Source organism: Cupressus sempervirens, chromosome 3, assembly GCF_028749045.1.
Source record: "Cupressus sempervirens isolate cs-2001-9-10 chromosome 3, ASM2874904v1, whole genome shotgun sequence".
Classification (NCBI taxonomy): Eukaryota; Viridiplantae; Streptophyta; class Pinopsida; order Cupressales; family Cupressaceae; genus Cupressus; species Cupressus sempervirens.
In genome coordinates, this window is record NC_143120.1 from 233,596,952 (window position 1) to 233,619,247 (window position 22,296).

General features: G+C 35.4%; 1 protein-coding gene across 1 annotated transcript in view; it reads right to left on the reverse strand.

Moving 5' to 3' along the window:
• Positions 1-1,147: 1,147 nt before the first annotated feature.
• The window catches only part of LOC149565713 (uncharacterized), a 41,432-nt gene continuing 20,283 nt past the window's right edge, over positions 1,148-22,296 (reverse strand). The window contains exons 2-4 of the mRNA XM_089819205.1: positions 15,731-15,974; positions 1,763-1,856; positions 1,148-1,640 (exon numbers count right to left, since the gene is read on the reverse strand). Coding sequence (XP_089675331.1) covers positions 1,315-1,640; positions 1,763-1,856; positions 15,731-15,974 — 664 coding nt within the window. The 3' untranslated portion in view covers positions 1,148-1,314. The remainder of the gene's footprint in view (positions 1,641-1,762; positions 1,857-15,730; positions 15,975-22,296) is intronic.

Below are 22,296 nucleotides of genomic sequence, written 5' to 3' on the forward strand. Positions count from 1 at the left end.
GCCTCATTTAGGAAGAATGCTCTATTGAAAGCTCAAACCACCAATTCAGTAAAATATTTCATTTGGTGATATAATTTGGCATATGTGCATCTGTACAGAAGCTCAGGAACATGTAAAAGCTAGGATTCATACGGGATTCTCTAATTTTCAGCCATCCATGTGTATGGGCTTCTCCAAAGCATAGTATTTTGCTGAGCCCTCATATGATTCCCCAGTAAGTTCAAGTAAATTGAATACATCATTAGAAGTTTGGCCAAACAAAGATACTCTGAGCTTGGCTGTTGGCTGGTATTATTGTACATTGAAAGAACCTAGCATGGTTGTAGACTGGTCTTATAAAAGAGCAAGAATTGAATCATGAGTCAGTGTGATGAAAATGTGGCCACATCACTAGGAATACTAAAGAAATTTATGAAGAGTACAGTAACATGAGTATCCAAAGAAAACAAATATCGGGATATCAATTGTTACATCATAACATCAATCTAGATTCACCATTTTATGGCTAGCTTCAAATAGACCAAAATAGGGAATATTAGTACTTTAGCGATTTCCATATTACATTTACAAAAATTCAAAAAAATGACCAAAATAGGGAAAGATTCAAAACATCCTACCATACCGAACACACAAGTCTTTTGATGGCCCATTTACCAGAAACAATATATAGAAGTACCAGGTGATTGAATAACGACAAATGACTAACATGTTTAAAACTTTAAAGATGTAATTCAATTAGATCCGATGGCAGCGGCATCACCACCAAGTCCAAAGTAATCACAACCAACTTCATCTCTATAAGCAATATGTCCATTAGCATCAGAATTACAAAACGGGGAAAGATGAAAAAGCTAGGACCACCTGAAGATGCACCAAACTAAGTAACATTTTCCAGAATCATTTCAGATCCTTGAGTTGTGAAAATCCCAGCAAGACATAACTATTGACAAACATGCATGTCACTATGAGGATGTGAAAGACTACACTAAGATTAGCCAGTTTTACAACATAACATGCAGTACAGTACAAGTAACAGATTTACTACAAAATCAACTCCATACACAGCCTAAAAACTCAATAATTAACAACAATAATACAGACATTCAGAAGACATGTTCATGCCCAGTGAAAATGAGCTATCATCTAATTTTTAGGTAGAATAGAGTATCTTTATTAAAGTTGGCAGAAAGCATTATGTCCTAGTTTTTATAGGAATGTGTGGACATTACAGTATCCAACGAAAACAATGGCCCAGCTATATTTACATGATGTCATGTCGGCAAATTACAGGTTGTCACTTTAACAGAAGCAGTATCAAATTTGGTTGCCACGTTTGACCAAGACAACCAAGAGCACGGCAATAGAGAGCATCAAAGAGGACTTGACAGTATTATCCAGGATATCTTCATCATTTGCTGCAAAACCCTTATTTACTGAAAACCCAAGAATATGGTGGATAAGTTCTGTGATTTTCTCCATATATTCAGTGACCTTCAGCTTGACAATTTCTGCAGTTTGAATAAATAAATTTGTCTTTGCATCATCTGATTCTTTAGATTCAGTACTAGCATCATCTGATCCTTTAGTTTCAATAGAACCACTGACTGATCCTTCAGTTACCTCTTGTACCTTTGACCCTCCTGCAAGAAAATTTAGTATGTTAACATCTGTAGTTTAACAAGACTGACTGAAACGAGGCCCAAACCACAAACTCAGTCAAATCAAATCAGTAGTGGGTAAAGTTTAAAAAGATGGTGTCAACCTTTCTGAAGTGACTTTCTGAATTCTACAACCTTCTCATTTTTCAGTACAGCATCCCAAATGGCCTTATCTGATGCTAATGAGATGACCATTCCCTGAATAAACAGTTGCACCACAAAGACATTCAGAAAAAGAATTTTGTGTTGGGTATATCCAAACGCCCATATATTTTTGGAAATCCATAGCACCAATTCAAATTATTTGATCAAAAAATAAAACTGCTGCTAGTTAATGCATAAGTGAGGCTTATGACGAAATACCTTTTCCTTTTCCACTTAACAATTTTAGTTGGAAAAATATGGAGGTTCATGTCTAGTCAGAGATACAATAAGTAGTCACAAATTTGAATATTTATAATACAGTTGCTCAAGCGAACAGCTATGCCCTTTTACTGTAGGACTACTTCAATCATAGCAGATTCCATTTCAGATAACACCCAAAAGTCAGTAACACTGTTCCATGCAGATACGAAGAAGGTAGCAATGACCACCTTACAGTTTTCTTCCCCTCGTTATGAAGGGTAACATATCAATGGTAACACATGATTTTTAGCCCTTGGAAAGTAGTTCAGACATTTCTCCCTTCACAACACTAGTAGCTATTATTGCAGTTTCATCTCCTCCATTTCTTTGAGGTTTTGGGTATACAACATGTGCTTTTTGCCCTTGTTATTTTAAACTTTTGATGTCTCAAAATCCATTTATCATAAAGTTTGTGACATTTCATGGTCATGTATCTTGTCTGTGATATTGTAATCTAAACATTCATTACTATTCAAACATTCAAATTTTGCAATGCTATTCCCAGAGAGGACAGTAGCTACACCTTGCATCATAGGGCGTCCAGGGTTTACAATGTTTTAAGTTGTTTCCAAGCAATTTTACAAACATGGAACATGCACAGCATGGTGGTTTTCAGCTTAAATCCCAGAATGCACTAGAAACTAGAAAGGATGCAGCAATTTCAAAATCATAAGAGACTATATTTCAGACAATGCTCAAAAAGCACATCCAGTTTTATACAAGTCAGGAATGAAGCAGCAATAAGAAAAATATGGTCTTTTCCATGTAAAAAAGGGTAAAATCCATACAATGAAATGTCATTTTCAGCTCTATAAATATAGTTCATATATGTTTTCTTTTATGCTTATTACCCTATCGCAATATGAACTAAGGCAGTGGCCCATATTTTAATGTGGACATGGAAACCAGCAACTAACAACAGAAAGGAAAAATTAGCAATTTGGTTGTTCCAAAGTTGTCCACATTAAAATGTGGGCATGACAGGCAGTGTCATGAATCAATATGTTTGCATTTTATACACGGCGCACGCACACATGCATACATATAGATGCGTTGCATTTTGTATTAGAAACTAATATTTGCAATTTAAATACTGCAATTTTGATAGATCTCATTATTGTCTAGAAATGAATGTGCACTACATGTAGTTGAGAAACTGCTCTATTTTATGTGAATTTTTGCAGGTACACAATTTAAAGCACCAAGGCAATGGTGCATGATGATACAAAATTCCATCAGACTTGTCTTAAGCAATGTTATTGCCAAACTTGAAATCCAATATCAGTTGTATGTGTCAATGTCAGCGCTCAGGCTAGTGCAAATTCACAAGTGTTTGATGTACCCATTTGTTATAGCATTTTCATTTTATCCATCAGTTTTAGCTGAGACACTCTAGTGGAAGGTTAATTTGGGTATAAATTTCTTTCTGTAGGAGAGTTACAGAATTATTACATTAATAATTAAATATAATTATATTAAAATCTAATATATGATTAATCCTGGATATTCTAAAGCCGAGTCGCAAGTTTTAATAATTATTATTAGCAAATGCTAATCTCTACCATATTTAAATAGCTTGACATACCTTGCATTATTGTAATCCTTTATGTTTACTACCCAGTTGGGTGCTACTTCATTGGAGGATTCATTGAATATGTGGAAAGGGTAAGAGTATATGGTAAAATGCCTATTATAATTTGCAATGTCACTAAATTATGAGTAACCAAATGTTACCCTAGGTTACAGTTTTTAATCAAAACAAGTAAGGCTTGGAGATACCTTTCACTTTGATCGAGAACCAGCAAGAACCATTTGTAATCAAAATTCATAAATAGATATTTTTAGTTAGAACTTAGAAATTAGCATATATTAAAAATGTAGAGTGAGTCACTAGATTGTTTAAATCAATTTTAAGATGACGTAACCATAGGCGTCATAAAATAGAGTGACTTGACAAGGTGCCCTAGAAGCCCCCCTACCCTAAGCCCAAGAGTGGATATACCATCCCTCTTGGCCTTGTGTGGACCATGCCATCCATATGAGGTGAAGTACCTAATGAGGTGTCCTATCAACTGCTCTTCTCAATCATGCCATTTCTATCTTACTTCAATGATTGAACATCCTTATGCGTTCATTTTACCATGATGGGAGGTAACGACGAGCATTCACAATAGGGTGCCCAGAAAGTCCATCCTTCCTAAGCCCAAAGGCAGTCCCCTTTGTCCCTCTTTGGGACCATGGGACTCCCCAGTCATACCATTAGGTGGTGTTCTTAGAAGGTGATCACAACATCGATTTCCTACTTGTAATCCCTCATTTCCCCTAATATGGCTGATTACAGCAGTCAGAAAACATATGTAGTATTTCATACACATCTATATTTAAACATTTCTGAATCGGAAATATATCTATAATACTATGTCAGATAATTACAAAATGCATAATAAATCAGAGGTTTGCAGGTGTAAACAGAACTATCCTATTGATGCAGATAAACACAGAATTATTCTATTAATGTAAATGTACACAGAATAATCCTATTATGCATGAAAACCCATGCCACAATGTATATTTAGACTGTAAATCCCAATAAATAATTCTTAATGTAGGTATATATGCCTTTCTTATGATTTGATTTCCTTTTCTAATTCTATTTGCATATCCCACCTTCCAGATCTGCAGTAATAATATATTTATATCTGCTCTGATTTCCTGCTCTTCCTTGGATGGATACTCTAATGTCCCCCTCCGTTGATCTAAAACTCTCAATTTATATGCCATGGATGATTCTTCCCCCAAAGGTTTTACCGTTCCAAGGAGGTCAGCCCAGCAACAATAAACACAATTTATTACACTAATTCCCTTGCCCAAGATGGATGTTTGAACAAGGAGGGGCAGCTTATTAATTTTGTTACCTAAACCCCTAACCAAGTCAGCCTTACATATGTAGTGGTCGCCCTCATTAGGCTGTTGCAGTTACCTTGTAAAAACCCTAGGCCATCCCTACTTTAAAAGGCTTTGATCGGACTTGCATTAAACCCTAGGTCAGCCCTATTTTAGAATTTGCCACTCGATAATTATTGAACATCTGTTACAGTTGGACCTTTATGTTTGTATGGCATTAGTTTGCTATTAATAGGGGTTCCATCTGGTTTAGGGGTATGACAGGTTTCTGAAATTGTATTCTTATCAGATTGCTTGGTAATGCCCGATGATGTCATCCTCGATCTGATTGTCGGATTGAATATTAAATATCTTCCATAGATGGTGAGAAGTCACAACTCCTTATGTGCTTACAATGGTTTTTAAAATAAGTGACTGTTCAGAAACTAATGTTTTACTTGAGCTTATACAAAGCACCCAGTTCTAAAAATAAGTGTTGCCTTATTGTATTTAGTCATTATTTATAAAATTGTAATTGCTGCAGCCATTTGTTCTTTTTTCCATATTTTATTTCCTAACTCAAAACACGAGGATTTGCAATGTTTGGCATTAAGAATTTGCATGGTTTGCAATTTTGAGACAAGTTTTATCTCATCAAGGTCATCTTGTAATGGCCTCAAATGCAATAAATCCATATCTTTTTGGTTCATTCTAGTTATTCTCATTTTCTAAATCAAGCAAAAGCAACTAGTAGCTGTTCCAAATAGATTGCATAATAAAAAATTATAAAAGAAAAAAGAAAAAATGCAACTCTTGATATGCATAAACTAATAAAAATAATAAACATTTGAGACAAATAACTAAAAAAGTAATTTGAAAAATCTTGAAGCTTTTGCCTTTAAAATCTAGAAAAAATCATTAAATTGCTTATCTAAGGTTGATAAATGTCATTTGTGCAAAGCTGAATTCCTCCCCCTAGCACTTTGCAATTGTTCTCCACAAAAATATTAGCAATCTCCCAAACTGCAAAAATGGCAAAAAGCTGGGTGAATTTGTAATATAAAATTTTATTGGGTGTATTTTAGGGTTTTAGGCACCTTTTAGGGTTTTTTTATGTGTTGATGTTAAAAAATGCTTCAATATGAGGTCATGAGTGCTCCTAAAGAGTGCCAAGGAACATCCAAGGCACAACCCTGCCGCTCCCATCATAGGAATAATTTGGCATGCAAACAACAAGACCAAGTGTTGATGTTAAAGAAGCTTCAATATTATTTTGACTCTTTTTTAAATAGTTGAGGTCATGAGTGCTCCTAAAGAGTGCCAAGGAACATCCAAGGCACAACCCTGCCACTCCCATCATAGGACTAATTTGGCATGCAAACAACAAGACCAAGTGGTATACCCTGCAATTTAGCAGAAAAAGAAAGGAATGAATAAGGTGAAATTTGAAAGTACAGAGATGTCCCTCTACTAAACGTCCCTATTTTAGGAAATATACCATTAAGCATGTAATCCAGGGGTGCAAGAATCTGCTGGTTGTTAAGTCATGATGAAGAGATTCCATTCCATGCAATAATTAAATGTTAGCAGCTGGATAAGAGTTTGTTCAATCTTAGATGGTGTAGGTTACAATATGTATTTATAGATGATGGCGTTCACTTTTTAATCATCATTGAAATATAATACTTCAAAACCACATGTCTCTCCATATCTTGGATACCAAGCTTTACTAATAATGCATAAAAGGTATCATTGTAGTCTTGAACAGATTGGTCCTTTTCTGTTGAAGCAATTGCCTGCATATATTTTTCTTCATACATATCCTTAAGAAAGCACCACTCTTTGACATGTTCCACAAACTCTCCCTACGTGGAGTTATCCTCCTAGCTTGTTGGACAGAAATCAGGCTTCTTGGAATCATTGTAAAACCAGGAGAACTAGTTTGTGCTGCCTATGGCACCTTTTCCAAGCAACCCATGAAAGTCCTCTAGGTCAATTCTACTTCAAAGGCAAAGGCCTCTGAAGGGGCAATTACAAAAACATTGTAAATACCAAAATAAAATTGATTTTCGATGTTTTTCATATTTGTCCATGTTAATGCAACTCAAATGCTTGTAGATTGATATGGGACAGCAAAGGCATACCTTTGGAATGGCCACGGAAAGAGTGAATTTAAGACAAGCCCCAGCCTCATTTAAAGAAGCTTTTAAGGCCTAACTAAATTAAAAAAGGATTCCACATTGGTGTATAAATAAGTTAAAAGAATTCAAAGGCCTATGGTGCTCTTCAAGGACCATATATTGTAAACATTAATGATTCTTGTCCATGTTTGTAACATAAAGTTATGAATCATGAATCTAAATGGCTACAAAATTTTAATGGAAACATTCACATATTAACTCAAGGCTTGGGGTGCAACCTTAAGGCCACATGCACCTATACTAGCACATCTGGGTATAGGTTTGTCTAGAGTGTGCCTGGGTACGTATGCTAAGGTGTAGAGCACCAAAAGTAACAAAAAAGGAACATTCCTTTACTTCAATTTTACATCCAAACACCCTAAAATGCCCCCAAAAAGAACAATTCACTCAATACAAAGATCATTTTGCACTTTTCACTCTCTTTTCCCTTTGTTGGGTTTTTCTTGCATCTAACACCTCATGCAGCTTATCATTCTTGCCCCTCAAAACCATTATGGTCTCCACTCCCAAACCTTCACTAGCTATTGGGATCTCTTGCCATATATGAAATTTGGATAGAATGAGGAGGTTTAGAAGTGGAGACTGAAATCAAGAACTTATACAAATAAAATTATCACTACTATATGCCAATTGAGAAAGATAAATATTTAATATTTAATTATTAATTGGCATTTATTACATATCTTAATCACTACCATTGTGGCACTTGACATTGATCAATGATAAAGTATCATACTATCAAATATATTTAGTTTTACAATTCTGTGCAATTATTTAAATTTTTTGTATATATATTTATATAGAGAGACACACACATACCCAAACATACCATACCCAAGGGCAAAAAAATCACTTGTACTGACATGTCTAGTTCTCATACACATAACCACAGCCACAACTTAGGTCAGAACTGATATCCTTTTGCAACATACATAGCATTGGGGTAAAATAATACAAGTACTTCATTTATCTACAATAAGATTGGGAGGATGAACATATTCCACTATGCACTAGAAAGTGAAGTATTTACATGTAGAACTAGATCAGTAATTTGTATGTGTTTGATCTTGGCTATTATTTAGAATTCTAAAGGCTCTAAAGCAACTGAAAGCAAGTTTGAAGCTGGGCTCCATGGTGATTTTTGATGCAATTCAATCTACAGTAACAACTTAGAATTAGATACTATTTATAGATAATAGAACTAAAATGCCAAAAAATATCATTATGGTATTTATTTTTTTGTAATATATTATAACAGTACAAAGGTTTTTTTTTGTAATATATTATAACAGTACCAAGGTATACTTATTGTACTCCAAATATTGCTATATATCTCTCGGGAAAAGATTAAGGCTGCATTTATCAAAAGAGCAGCTACAAAATTACAATAGACAAAATATATATATATAAATTGGGAAATGTGGAGAAACAAGTGCCAAAAAACCAATATAGCCACAAATCAATTTCATTAAAAGCATACCAAATGGAAAAACAAGCTTACTAAGAGACGGTACTTGGAGATTCTAAAGTGTGGTACCGGTACTGATACAGCTAATTTTCAAAAAAATGAGACGGGTAATTGGAGATGCCAATTGTTGTAGAGTTTGACATTAACTTCAATTACACAAATGTCAACTACCATCGTGTAAAAAAGTCAAAGTTCAAAAATCACAATACATATTCCATATTAGCTCATCATTACATATTGAAACTCAAAAATATTGATAGTTTGATGTTGATACACATTCCAAAGGATATCTATAATCTCGTATGGTTCTTCTGAGAGTGGAGAAGTTTTGCATAGATGTGTCCCTATAAGATATCTCAGAAGGTTGGAGATGCTTACTGGCTTCCTCATTTCAACAGTTGAATTGATGTTATGCAAATATCTCTTATTACCATTCTGGTGACCTCTTTAAAATAACAACAATTAGGATTTCATGACACTACAAGAAAGGTGAAGAATCATCATTGACGAGTCTTTCTAGAGAGGCAATTGAGCAGATTGATCAAAACTTCAAAAGACTATAATTGCTTTCATTATCATTACTAATAGATAATTAATAATGAATTTGTGAGGGTGACGACAGAGGATAAAAATTATAGTTTTTTATGACATCTTACGCCCTATGTTCTTTGACAGGAGATGTCAAGTTTTGGTCATGAGACTTTAGAGATGGCAACCAAAAGAACCCAATGCATCAGGAGCTATCCAGTACTAGAGATCTCTGAGACACATCTCAAGGGGTAGGAGGTGGGTCTATTGGTAGCTATACTAAAAACCAAATATAAAATGAAACTCGGCAACAACGACACGCACCCAACCCAAAACATTGGAATACCTGATAGTGTGATGTCCCTGACATGGGTACTCTGCATACCCTAGTACCCCCACCATCGCACCCATCCCTATACCTGACAAATACTCGAGAACTCCGCGACATCAAGGGCAGCAAGTGGGGCTTCTAGAAGTCCTACCACACCCGAGGCATAACGGGGTGTGGTCGGTGGTGGGGCAGTAAAAATGTTTGTTTTTTCAAGTTTTTTTCCTAATTGGTTTTTTGTGAGCCCTAAAATGATGTGGGTCCCATATAGGGACCTCTAAGCCTTCACAAGCCCCCATAAACTTCATTTAGCATTCACATTTTCAATACAACTAAGAGGAAAGAGTGTAAAGGAGTTGAGAGTCATTGGAGAATGATTGGAAGAGTGATTGCAAGATCAAGAGGAAGAAGATTCATCCAACACAAAGTAGGATTTTTAGAATTTTCTTTGTTTTATTTTTTGAATTTCATTTTTTTTCTAAAACTATATGCTGAATGCATTGTTAATTTGTTTCAGATTCTTGTTGAAAGTGCTTTTATTTTTGGAACTTTCTGTTTGAACTTTGAATGCATTGTTATTTCTAAAAATATTAAATGTTTGAATGCAATTGCCTTGTTTTTTTTTTTTTTTTAATATTAACTTAAAGTTAGAATGAAATGTATTTCATTTTCTAAACTAAGCTAAAATTTCAAACTACTTCTTTAACAATATACATATTTATATATATTTTAAATTACTAATTTGGCTGAAAGTTTACCATTTTGTGAAACGCAATGTCTAAATGGCTTCTAGAGGAGAAGAGAAAGAATTGCATTTTGAGGGTGCAAGTTTATTAGAGTATGAACTCGAGCATGAAGAAAGTGACCATGGGACTGTTCCAGAAGCCCAATCTACTTATGTTGCATGGTGCAGGAGCACCTTCAAGTTGTAATGCACACAAAAGGGCATAGGTTAAGTAGGGTAGACAGGTTCTAATAAGACTTCAAAGACCATTTGGGTCTAGGCTATAAGGTGTACTCAAAATTGTAAGCCAAAGTTGGCACTAAATTTGAAATTAGGTCCTTTTAGGGATTTTGATGTAATTGATGCCAAGGGATCAAATGTGCAAGGCAACCCTTAGGCTATGTTGTTTGAGTCATTTTAATGCTATCTAGACCAAATGTGAAGTGGTCAAGGTCCTAGAATAGTTCTAAGGTCAAATTGCTAAAAAGTTGCAAAGTTACTCAAATGTTGTCATGACAACTTGACAACGTTTTAGCGCCTAATTGCAAAATGGTTACAAATACCTACCTTCAAATCTAGTTGGGAATTGTTGATTTATTTTTGAAACGGCCTTGAGAAGGCCCGAGGATGTTGGTTGTTGAATTTGGAGAATTCTGGATCAATAAAGCACAAGAACATTCTGTGAAAATCGTGCAATTGTTGTCCATTTTTTGTGTGTTGAATTGGTGATCATGTTTTATCACTAGATCCTGAAACTACATTGTCTTCTCTTCATTTAACATATTGTTTGACATTTCTAAAGTTGGCACTAAATTTGAAATTAGGACCTTCTAGGGATTTTGATGTAATTGAGGCCAAGGGATCAAACGTGCAAGGCAACCCTTAGGCTATGGTGTTTGAGTCATTTTAATGCTATCTAGACCAAATGTGAAGTGGTCAAGGTCCTAGAATAGGTCTAAGGTCAAGTTGCTAAAAAGTTGCAAAGTTGCTCAAATGTTGTCATGACAACTTGACAACATTTTAGTGCCTAATTGCAAAATGGTTACAAATAGTCACCTACCTTAATCTAGCTGGGAGCTATTGATTTATTTTTGAAATGGCCTTGAGAAGGCCCGAGGATGTTGGTTGTTGAATTTGGAGAAGTTTGGATCAATAAAGCACTAGAACATTTTGTGAAAATCGTGTAATTGTTGTCCATTTTTTGTGTGTTGAATTGGTGATTGTGTTTTATCTCTAGATCCTGAAACTACATTGTCTTCTCTTTATTTAACATATTGTTTGACATTTTTTAGTTGCAAGAAACTAAATTGGTGAAACATTTTTTCTCGTCTACCGTGTAACCCTCTCAAACCTAGGGTTTGGACAAAATTATGAATTTGGGGCCATCAGTCTCCAAACAAAAATTTTGATTCTCTGGGGTTTGAAAGGTCCATCTATGACTTATAAAATAAAACAAGTCTTAGTCTATTCCATGTGTGTGGCTAATTACAGCGAAGCCTTCAGCACAGCATCCTTATGTGATAGGCTAGCGTACATGTGAACAATTTGACTTAGGTTGGCAAAACAAGACAGGATAGGGGGTTGAATGGATGTAATATGTTGAGTAGAGGTTGTTCCATCTATCCATGGTGATAGAGTTGTGGATTATAGAGGAATTGTGTTAGAACCAAGGCATTCGCAGTAAACTAGCTTAATTAGCCCTATGGCCTGATAGGAAGTTTACAAAGAAAAGGAGGGTAGATCAATTATTTGATCTTGGCATTGAGATATTGTGTGGAAGGCCGAAAAGAGTATTTAGATCTAACCTTAGTTTGGCGAGATCCTTATAGAGACAAAAGTGAGGAAGAAATTACCTATTAGGTCAACAAATTGGGCTATTGGGCCTAATTGTAACAAGTTTCTGTAATCAAGCACAACACCAAACTTGGAACCCCTAGGTTGGGCATTCAAACCTCGTGTTACTAAGCAAACCTAAAGAGGGAACAAGGTGACAATTAGGCATGGATCTTGAACAAGTTGTGTTCAAGGTTTGAATTTATGGGAGTTCGGGAAATTAAGGTGCATGTTAGCTATGTGTATACCAAGTTGTGTGAGACCCTTTGGAATATGCTTATGGGGACATTTGGGTGTTGAACCATAGAAGAGAGATTACAGAGAATTCTAAGGTAAGTTAAAAGACCATCCAATCCCATTGCCTCCTCATCATTGCACCAAGAATACCTTCTATTGATTGCCCCTCTCACATTTGACAACATTTTCTAGGAGTCCTTATAATCCAAAGTCTCCTCTAAAACAATTTTCAAAAAGAGTTTCAGCCCTAACACCTACAAATGGTGGCTTGAGAAAATGGAAATGTAATTTTTGTGGCACAACACAGTTTGGGAGCATTACTAGACTTAATTTACACTTCTGGACAAGATATGGTGTGAGTACATGCAAATTCTTACCAGATGCTGAAAATGTCCAATTTATAAATGAAATAAACAAAAGGTGGGTCATTCTTGATGAAAGTGCAACTCCAATGCCTAAATCTTTGACTGCTAGCCAATAGGTTCAAGGAACTTAGAGTTACAGTTGCAGCAGGATAGTTCTATGCACATCATGCATCAAAGAGCACGAATTGTCAAAATCAGCTTTTGGAACTTCATCCATTCAAAGTTCAGTAGAGGAAGGCAGCAAGAGGAAACAAAGGCAGAGAAGTTCTAGTAATCCCATTGCTGATTTGTTTGATCTGCACATGAAGGATCAATTAGACAATGCCATTGGTACATTCTTCTTTGCTAATGGCATACCACTGCATGCAGCTCAATCTCCTTATTATAAGGAGACGATGCCCTTGGTAGCAAAGGAGAGAGGGTCATCATTTGTGCCACCAGGTAAGCACAAATTGAATACTGGGATCTTAGAAAGGCAATATAACAAGATTGGTTTTTTGTTGGACCAAATGAAGGCATGCTGAATGCAGTCGATTTGCAGTATAATTATGGATGGGTGGACAAACATTAGACATCGTCCACTCATCAACATCATGATCATATGCACTGAGGGCCCATATTTTCTGAGGGTAGCTGATTGTCCACGACATCAAAAAGATGTTGATTTTCAGTTTCATGTCCTTAGGGAGGCTATTGAGGAGGTTGGGACACAAAATGCAGTCCAAGTAGTGATAGATGCAACACATGTGGAAAGCTGCAAGGGCACTAGTTGATCCAGTTTATAGACATATTTGGTGGACTCCATGTGTGCATGCCATGAACAATACACTCAAGGATATAGAGAAGATTGACTGAATTAAAGGAGTGGTTGATGATGTGAGAGACATACAGATGTTTATTTTCAATCACCACACTTCACATGCATTCTTGAGGAGCTTCGCAAAGGAGTTCTTGAAACCAGTTGAGACTTGAGACTACATATGCATCTTATTACATTCTCTAGGAGAGAATGGTTAAGTTGCAAGAGCCACTACAACTTATGGTTATGACACGAGAATGGAATCGGTGGACCAAGTCCAAAACAAAGCAGGGGAAGAGGATGAAGGAGGTAGTGAAGACTGATCAATTTTGAACTCATGCAAAATACAACCACCATCATCACTCCAATTTTCCATGTGATCAGATATGGTGATGGGGATGCACCTACCCTTGGAGAGGTTTATGAGCACATTGATTCTATGCTTGGCCAAATGAGGTTTGTTTTGCATGAAGAAGACCCCACTATAGCATTCTACAATGAGCACATCTAGCCTATCATTCACCACAGATGAGGTGAAGGTTGGGTTCTTTAGGTGCATTGGTAATATGTATGATGTTGATATTGTTGGTGAGATTCGCTCTTAGTGGACAGAATTTGCTACTCTTACAAGTAATTGCTAATTCAATATTTGTTATTTATTATCTAAAGTTTAGTAACTTTAGTTTTACTATTGGGTATGTTTATGACATTATGTTACAACTTATTATGTTTAAGGTTTTTCAAATTTGGCAAAGATGGGCATTAAAACTATGGCACAGAACCATCGAATTTGTGGTGAAAATGTCATGGATCACAGAGACCAAAGATTACCACAGCGGCTATTCGATTGCTATCTCAGGTTTGTAGTTCCTCGTCTTTAGAACCTATTCAGGTTTTTATTTTTAAAATATTTAAGTAAATTAAGAGTTTTACTTTTCTAATTTTTTCACAAGGTTCATCTATTTGCTATCTTAGGTTTCTAGTTCCTCGGCTGCAAAGAGGAACCGGTCTACTTATCGCTTCTTTCATTTTGTTAAGAGGACCAGACTTACCTCTAAGAGAGCGAAGAAGCTTGTTGTTGTACACAGTGTCCTGCATATCACAGATCGCAAGACATGCATGTACAAAGAGAACCCAACAACACGCTGGAATGTAGAGCCAAAGCATCCACATCAGATTGAAGAGGACGACATTTCAGCAAAAGCCAATGTAGGGCTGGTTGGTGTTCTTTGGTGAAACGTGACCGAGAGGAGTCTAGTACTTCTAGTGATGAGGACTTTGGCTTGGGGGATGACTAGAGGCCTCCCTTTCTTACATTTTGACATGATTTTGTACTCATTTTGCTATCAATCATGATTCATATCATGCTACTCATTGTAAGCACGATCATCTTTATGATATTTGAATCTTTCATAGAACTAATATTATTTTTGCATCATGTTACTACGTTGAATGTTCAATGTTTCCAGTTCGTATTGCACTTTTTCTATGTTCGAGTATTTCAAGAACCATTTTGGCATTTTATATTGAAACATCATTTCACAATTAGCATTTGAAGTTCTATATGTATAGTATGCAGCTCCACCCCCCCCCCACAACTCTTGAAATTGAGGCCCTTTTTCTCTGTACCCGAAACTCATCCCAGCATCCTCTTTCCAACATATTTTATATTGAAACATCATTTCATAATTAGCATTTGAAGTTCTATATGTATAGTATGCAGCTCCACACCCCCCCCCCCCCCCCCCACCCCAACTCTTGAAATTGAGGCCCTTTTTCTTTGTACCCAAAACTCGTCCCAGCATCCCCTCATTCCAGCATACCCTCGTGCCAGTGATACACTGCGAACATATGAACCATGTTACCGTATGAAACTATAAATGGAAAATTTTAAATCATCAACTAAGTCAGAGAAAATTTAGAAATAGTACATAAAACAATCTGCTTATGTTTTTGTTATCCTATATAAACCCATAATTCCACAAAGTTTGGACAGAGCTTCAGCATTAAAAAGCATCTTACCATTCAATAATATGCAAACGCACTGTCCTCCATAATACTAGATGCATAGTGATGCCCCACATCCTCTCAAAGCCATTAATATATGCTCAAAGATAATTAGGTATCCTCTAAAATTCTTATAAAGATATGAGAACTAAAAGAAAATCAGGTTTACAATGAGCAGTTAACAATTCGTTTTAACAAGGACCAAGAACATATCCAAAAAAACATTAAAACACTTTTAGGAGTTATAATGCTGATTGTTTTACCAAACAACGAGAAAAGAAGAAAAGGGAAAACCTGGACAGTAGGGTTGTTTTGCAGTAATTGAAATGCATCTAGTACATTCTTATTTCCAAGTGGTTGCACAACTCCATGATTGCTGAAATTCAATTCTGGCTCTATCCAATCAAACACAGTTTTACAAGATCTTGTATTGCCCTCTAAGGACTCTGAAACTCCAGCTGGTTCATTACTGCACTCAGCTGATGCAAGTGGCAATGAATTTTGATAATCCTCTGAACCAGAAAAGGGGAATGCAGACCTGAAGACAAACATATAAACTTGTTATAGAAAATTATATCTTCATAGACGAATTTAACATAAGTCAACTAAAGTATCATACTGGCCAACAATAGTTACGATACCTCAGAATCACAATTAACTTTAAAGCCCAAAATGTTACGAATATAACCTCTCTTTCCAGATCTTTTTTAATACCCATTGAAGTTTATTTTGTTGCAATGCATAATAATAGTGAGATAGTGCAAGAGAATATGCGGTCTTTGGACTTGAAGAAAGAACTCTATAGCCTCAAAGAGGAATCCACTTTGTGAACCTTAACAATGAAAGAAAGAACACAATAGCCTCCAAGAGAAGCCCATTTTTACGAGCCTAAATGATGAAAAAATAAAACTTTAAAAGTGCAGAAAAAGTCTAAAGCATCCTTCAAGAGTAATAGATACTTGCAAAGACATTTATCATAAGCCATCTTGACTGCCTAGGTCAAAGAGTAATAAATACAGGAATATTTAGAAATGAAGTATCAATTAGATGCAAAATTCAAATTCAAAATTCAAAAAATCAAAGATAAATGGCTCGAAATCAAACTATACAGCTGACTCCCTTCATCTTTCTGCAAAGGAAATTGGGCGTGGAAGGTGGAAATGAATGGAAGGAGGAAAATGCATACAATCCATGTCCACAAAAGTGCACAATATTTTGCAATAACTCTTTTGAAATTTATTGGCAATTCATGCCATTTGAGGGTATAATCATAGAAATAAGACAATAAAAAGAGGCAGTAGAACCCATCTTTGACATCTGCTATTCTTAGGCATTGTTATTGGCTAGGTGCTTCTAGAACTTCATGTTTTCAGCTACTCAGAAAGAGTTTTGACTACCAGAATCCTATCTCACTATGCCACTGCAACTACCAGGATTGTGATTTTGCAGTCATAAATATTTATGTTTTTAAAGCTCAAGCTTTGTAAGTAAAGTCAACATGCATCACCCTTTTGCTATTTTAATATATTGCATATATAACTAATTTAAAATTAGTAATGATTGTGACAGTAACAAGACAGTATGAAGAGAAATGCACACTAGTGGACACCTCAATAGAAAATGGAAGCCTACCACTGCCATATGGACAGATTGTAACTTTGTATCATCAAATTTGTCAAGTACAATTAAAGGAGTGGTCATTTATATTGTTGTTGATAGCAAAGGAACCTGCAATAAAAATAAAATATAAAGGAGATATTCTTCTTTTCAAAGGTTCCCACATTGAGACCACAACCGCTAGAAAGAGACTTCCTTTACTAGATGGAAATAACAAGATATCTCAACATATCAGAGGCACCAAAATAATATTCTAAAATTGTGAAGCCCTTAAATAAAACTGAAATGCCACCTTAAGGCACCATATAGAAAGTAGTAATGAGCGCAATGATTTCAACAAGATTAAATTTATCAGAATATTCTTTAGGTGTCAGCAAGATTTGCATGACTCAAAAAAACTCTTACACAATTATAATCGGAAGCATTCATATTTGTTTACATGGGCTGTCAAAATATCTGCCTTGTGCTAAATAATTACCTGGCATCATTTCCAATTTCCAACTCCCTCATGGTATCTTATTTCTCAATAGTTATCTGGCATCATTTCCAATTTTCCCCCATATTAGACCCTCTGAAAATATCTGCCTTATGCTAAATATATTAAAGTCTCCAACAGAGGCATTTCCATTTCCTCATAGACCTTCTACACTGGAAAGAAAACTTGCAAACAACAATGATATCATCCATACAAAAATATATGTTATATAATATGTATGTATGTATATATAGCAGCAAATAAGTTCATAAAGCACTATGCTAATAGTAAAGCAACATAGCAAAATACATCCTCTTTGGCCTTTTTAGTGGTCATTTTTAGGGTTGGAGGATCAAAAAGACCAAATTAGGCCCAAAAGAACACTAAAAAAGTCAACAAGAACTTGTTTTGAGCACAAAATTGACCCGGGTTCAACCGCTTGGCAACAAATTCGTTGTAAAATCGCCCAATTCAGCCCCGTTCCATCTGACAGGCTTTGGGCCAAATTTGGAGCTCTGCAGCAGATTTTGGACAGAATTTGACAAGGACTTGACTTTGCACAGAAATGAACCAGACATTAAGGGTTGCAGGAACAAATATGGCAACATAGGCGTCAATGTGCTGGAGCTCAAGATCGAAGAAGTAATCCCATTTTAACCTCCTTATGATGATGATGCAGAGGAGTTATTTTCTTCTTCGTGAATAATGGGATGACCAACAATTTTCACAAATCTGTACAAATTCATTTGAGTTACATTTGATTTTAATCGTCCATGTCCAATTTCACCTTTGTACAGGATCAAAATACTTTTACACTAACAGATCAATATTCAGGCGATAAATGGAAAATGCTCCTCTATTTTACATCTAGATGGCAAAAATGTTGACAGCAACAGTGTGTTGTAGATCTAGAATGCACCTCTAGAAAATCTTGTGTGCTTGGGAACTAATCCTTCTCTGAGAACCTCCCCTTGACTAGACAACTTAACTTGATAAATCGATATTCTTGATTAATGTCTTAAAAAACAAGCCAGTTGATGCATCATTATAGCTGGAGAGGTTTGGCTAAACCAATCTACAGCAGAATTATCTTATCTAGATAATGTTCAGCAGTACAATTGAATCTATTGAAAATTGAAACAATCTTTCCACCTGGCATATCTTCCTCTCCCACCGTTCCTTCCATGATCTTCATCTTTAGAGATCAAGAATCTTGTGAAATCGGTGTGGATAGTAAAAATGTTTCAACCACAGGCTTCAAAGCAAGTTTTTCTAGGCATTGTTTTCACAACATAGACTCTTTCATTGGAAAAACTCATTTTCTAGCATCTTTTGCAAACACGTTACTTGCATATTCTGAAACAAATTTTTTTCTACCTTTGAAAAGTAATAAAATATAGAATTTTACATTTGCAAAGAATTTTCTCTAGGGAACACGGACATGGTGCAGGGTAATTTTTTTCCTTTTTCAGGATTTGGTCCTTGGTTTACCTGTTCAGCTTCTATTTCTAGAAAAAAAAATTCCTCTTCAGATATTGATAGAGACAGAGCTGGGTGATAGAGACAGAGCTGGGTCTTCTAAAAGATGCTCTATTTGAGGAATGGAATACAGAACTTTGTGATAATGATCTGGGTAAAATATGGATTGACCATCCAACTATCCTGTTAACTGGTTTCTCAAATTATTTATGCTTGGGGGCTACACTTTGACCAATCTGACTTCCATTTGTTTAGAAACTCCATGGAGTCAACCAAACCCTTCTGTAGCTCCACAGTACCATTCAGTTTTTTAGCATAAGGGAGACTCTAAAATTTTCGATGGTTGGTATTTGTCCCTGAATACAAAGACTTGAATAATGATAATAGCATGCTTGATACAATCAAGCTCAAATTAACAACAAATTCAGGCAATCAAGAAATCCAAGTTTGCCTTATCAACATCCTCGGATAGATTTGGATGCTACTCAAAGTGAATAAAACCATCATTTAATGTAGAGAGAGAAAACAATTGACATGTATATTGGACATTAACTTGCCTTCTATCGCATATAGCAATATAAGATACAAGGGGATGTTTGCAGGAGCACAAGCAAATGGAATTACTGGACATCTAGATGATTTGGTATGTATTTAATCTTGAAGTGGGAAAATAAAGGTCACAAATTTTTTTGATAGCTTATTCAACGTTATACTCGGAAGCTAGTTCTACATCCTTAACTTATAGCTTATCAAAGGAATTGATCATAGATTGCTAATGTTTGGTAGCTTTAGTTGGATAAACTATAGTGCGAATATATATATTATATATAGAAGTGTGAGATATAATATATATATATTAATACATTAAATATAAGAGATTTTTATTTGTCATTATTTTAATTAAATACTAATGAATAGACATGTCCCGTGAAGGGACTTGTCTATCCATACTTCATCTTGTATTAGAGAGATGGCTGCCATTTGGAAAGCATATACCTTACAGGCAATGCCATTACACTTGCAGTGATCCAAAACAAACTTGGTATCAGAGCCAATCATCAAGCTTGTATGTGACAATTATCTGAAAATTATTTTTAATAAGATCAACACATAAATCTCTATATTAGAAAATGGCACACATAAATGTAGAAAAAGCGGTGGATTCATGTTATCCCTACTAAAGGAGAATTAAGGAAGACCTTGGGTACCGATCCCATAATTAAAGGGACCCTTGTTAATGAAGATATGGGATTCGCAAGTGATAAAACAACGCACGCAAACAGAGACAGCAAATCAAAACAAGGACAGGGGAATATATTAAATGTAAGGAAGAACAGACATTTTGGGGTATGAAAGGATGAAGCCCTTTAATTAATGATACACTCGTACATGGACAAAAGGATTACGGAATTAAATTAAAACCATTTGTCTGCAATCACGTGCTACCCAAATACGAAGGGACCAATGAAGAGAGTACGAAGGACACCATTGTTGAAAGACATAGCAAGGTAACTATACCCAATCAAGACGAACGCGGCAGTCAAAGTTAACAAGTTCCTTTCGAACACAAAATGAGACAAGGCTTATGAATAGACAATAGGAGTGATGTGGGACAAGGTTCATCAGATCGCACACATGAGGAAGGGTGAAATAAGAAGTAATACATCCATAAAGTAAAAGTGGAGTTCAACCTTCATGAAGAAAGCATTGTGTAAAGGCGAATACAACTAGGCATCAGTATATGAGAGAAGAGGAAATTAAAGAGCAAGCTCGTAATGATCGAACCACATGAGGATTGTGGGGTAACCATGTGAGTTTCCCATCAATAGTTCGTGGAGAACTATAAAAAGAAGACAAAGGCATTAGGGTGAATAATATGAAAGTAATGTTAATAATAATTGATATCTTGTGAAATCAATCAAATTTTTTATGTTCTTAAGTTAAAATATAATTATTGAGAATAGTTATTAAAAGTAATTTTTATTACTATAAAAGCTATTCGCCTTGATCTTCTCTCAAGAATCTTATTGTAGGAAAAAGGAAGATCGATTTCCAATTCAGAGGAAGATTCAGACTCAGAGGGAGCTTGACATTTCATTACATGCAACCTTGAAAGAGAGGGAGCAGATAGAGGATATGGTTTCGTCAAACTTAAGTGATCTCGGACGTATTGACTCAGAGGGAGTAAATCATGTTGAGAAGGATTCTTTAAGGATCAATAAATTCTAAACAGTTAAGAGGACTGTGATTTATGAATATTGTACATAACCATATGGACCTATCCCCCATTTACATCATGAGGAAGTGACGACTTCCAAATGATTATCACTTGTATTTGCAAAGTTTTTGTAAGGTGACGATCTTACAATAACTTCATTCAAATGTCAAATGAGTTTACATTCAAGAAACTAGAAAGTCAAATGAGTTGACTTTCAAATGTCAAATGAGTTGGCATTCAATAAACCGGGAAGTTAAATCAGTTGACATTCAATAAACCATTTTTTACGTTGAGGTAATATGTTATTCATATTGTGTATGAATCTTGTTTATCCTCCCTAGCTAAGAGGGAGTGTTAATATTTGGTAGCTTTAGTTGGATAAACTCTAGCGCAAATATATATATTATATATAAAAATGTGAGATATAATATATATTAATATATTAAACATATGAGATATTTATTTGTCATTATTTTAATTAAATACTAATGAATAGACATGTCCCATGAGGGAACGTGTCTATCCATACTTCATCATATATTAGAGAGATGGCTGCCATTTGGAAAGCACATACCTTACAAGCAATGTCATTACACTTGCAGTGATCCAAAACCAAAATAGATTTATGTAACAAATTAGATAAACATTCTTTGATTGTAAAGTGGATATATCAAACAAAAAAATGTCAGGTTTTAAACTGGGAAGCTAAAAGTTAAGTCACAATAGTTCGTAAAGAGTCCTTTATCACTTCAATATCATGAGTTTGTTTAGATAGTTCACCTTGTAACAATATTTATTCTGTATCATCTTCCCTTGGTAAGTCAAAATCCTAAAATAGCCTTCACTCCTTCATTGACAATTTTATATCCTGTATTTCTTGCAGTAGTTTTTCCTGATCCTAAGGGTTAAGAAACAGTAGCACAGGCTGTAGGCTAATAGCAGCAGAAATCTTTTGGGGAAAAAACCAGCAAACTAAAAATATAAGATTTTTTGAAAAATATCGAGATTTAAACAGGAAAAAATGGGGGAAAAAATCAATTGAAGAAAGACTATGTTACCGCTAGTTTACAC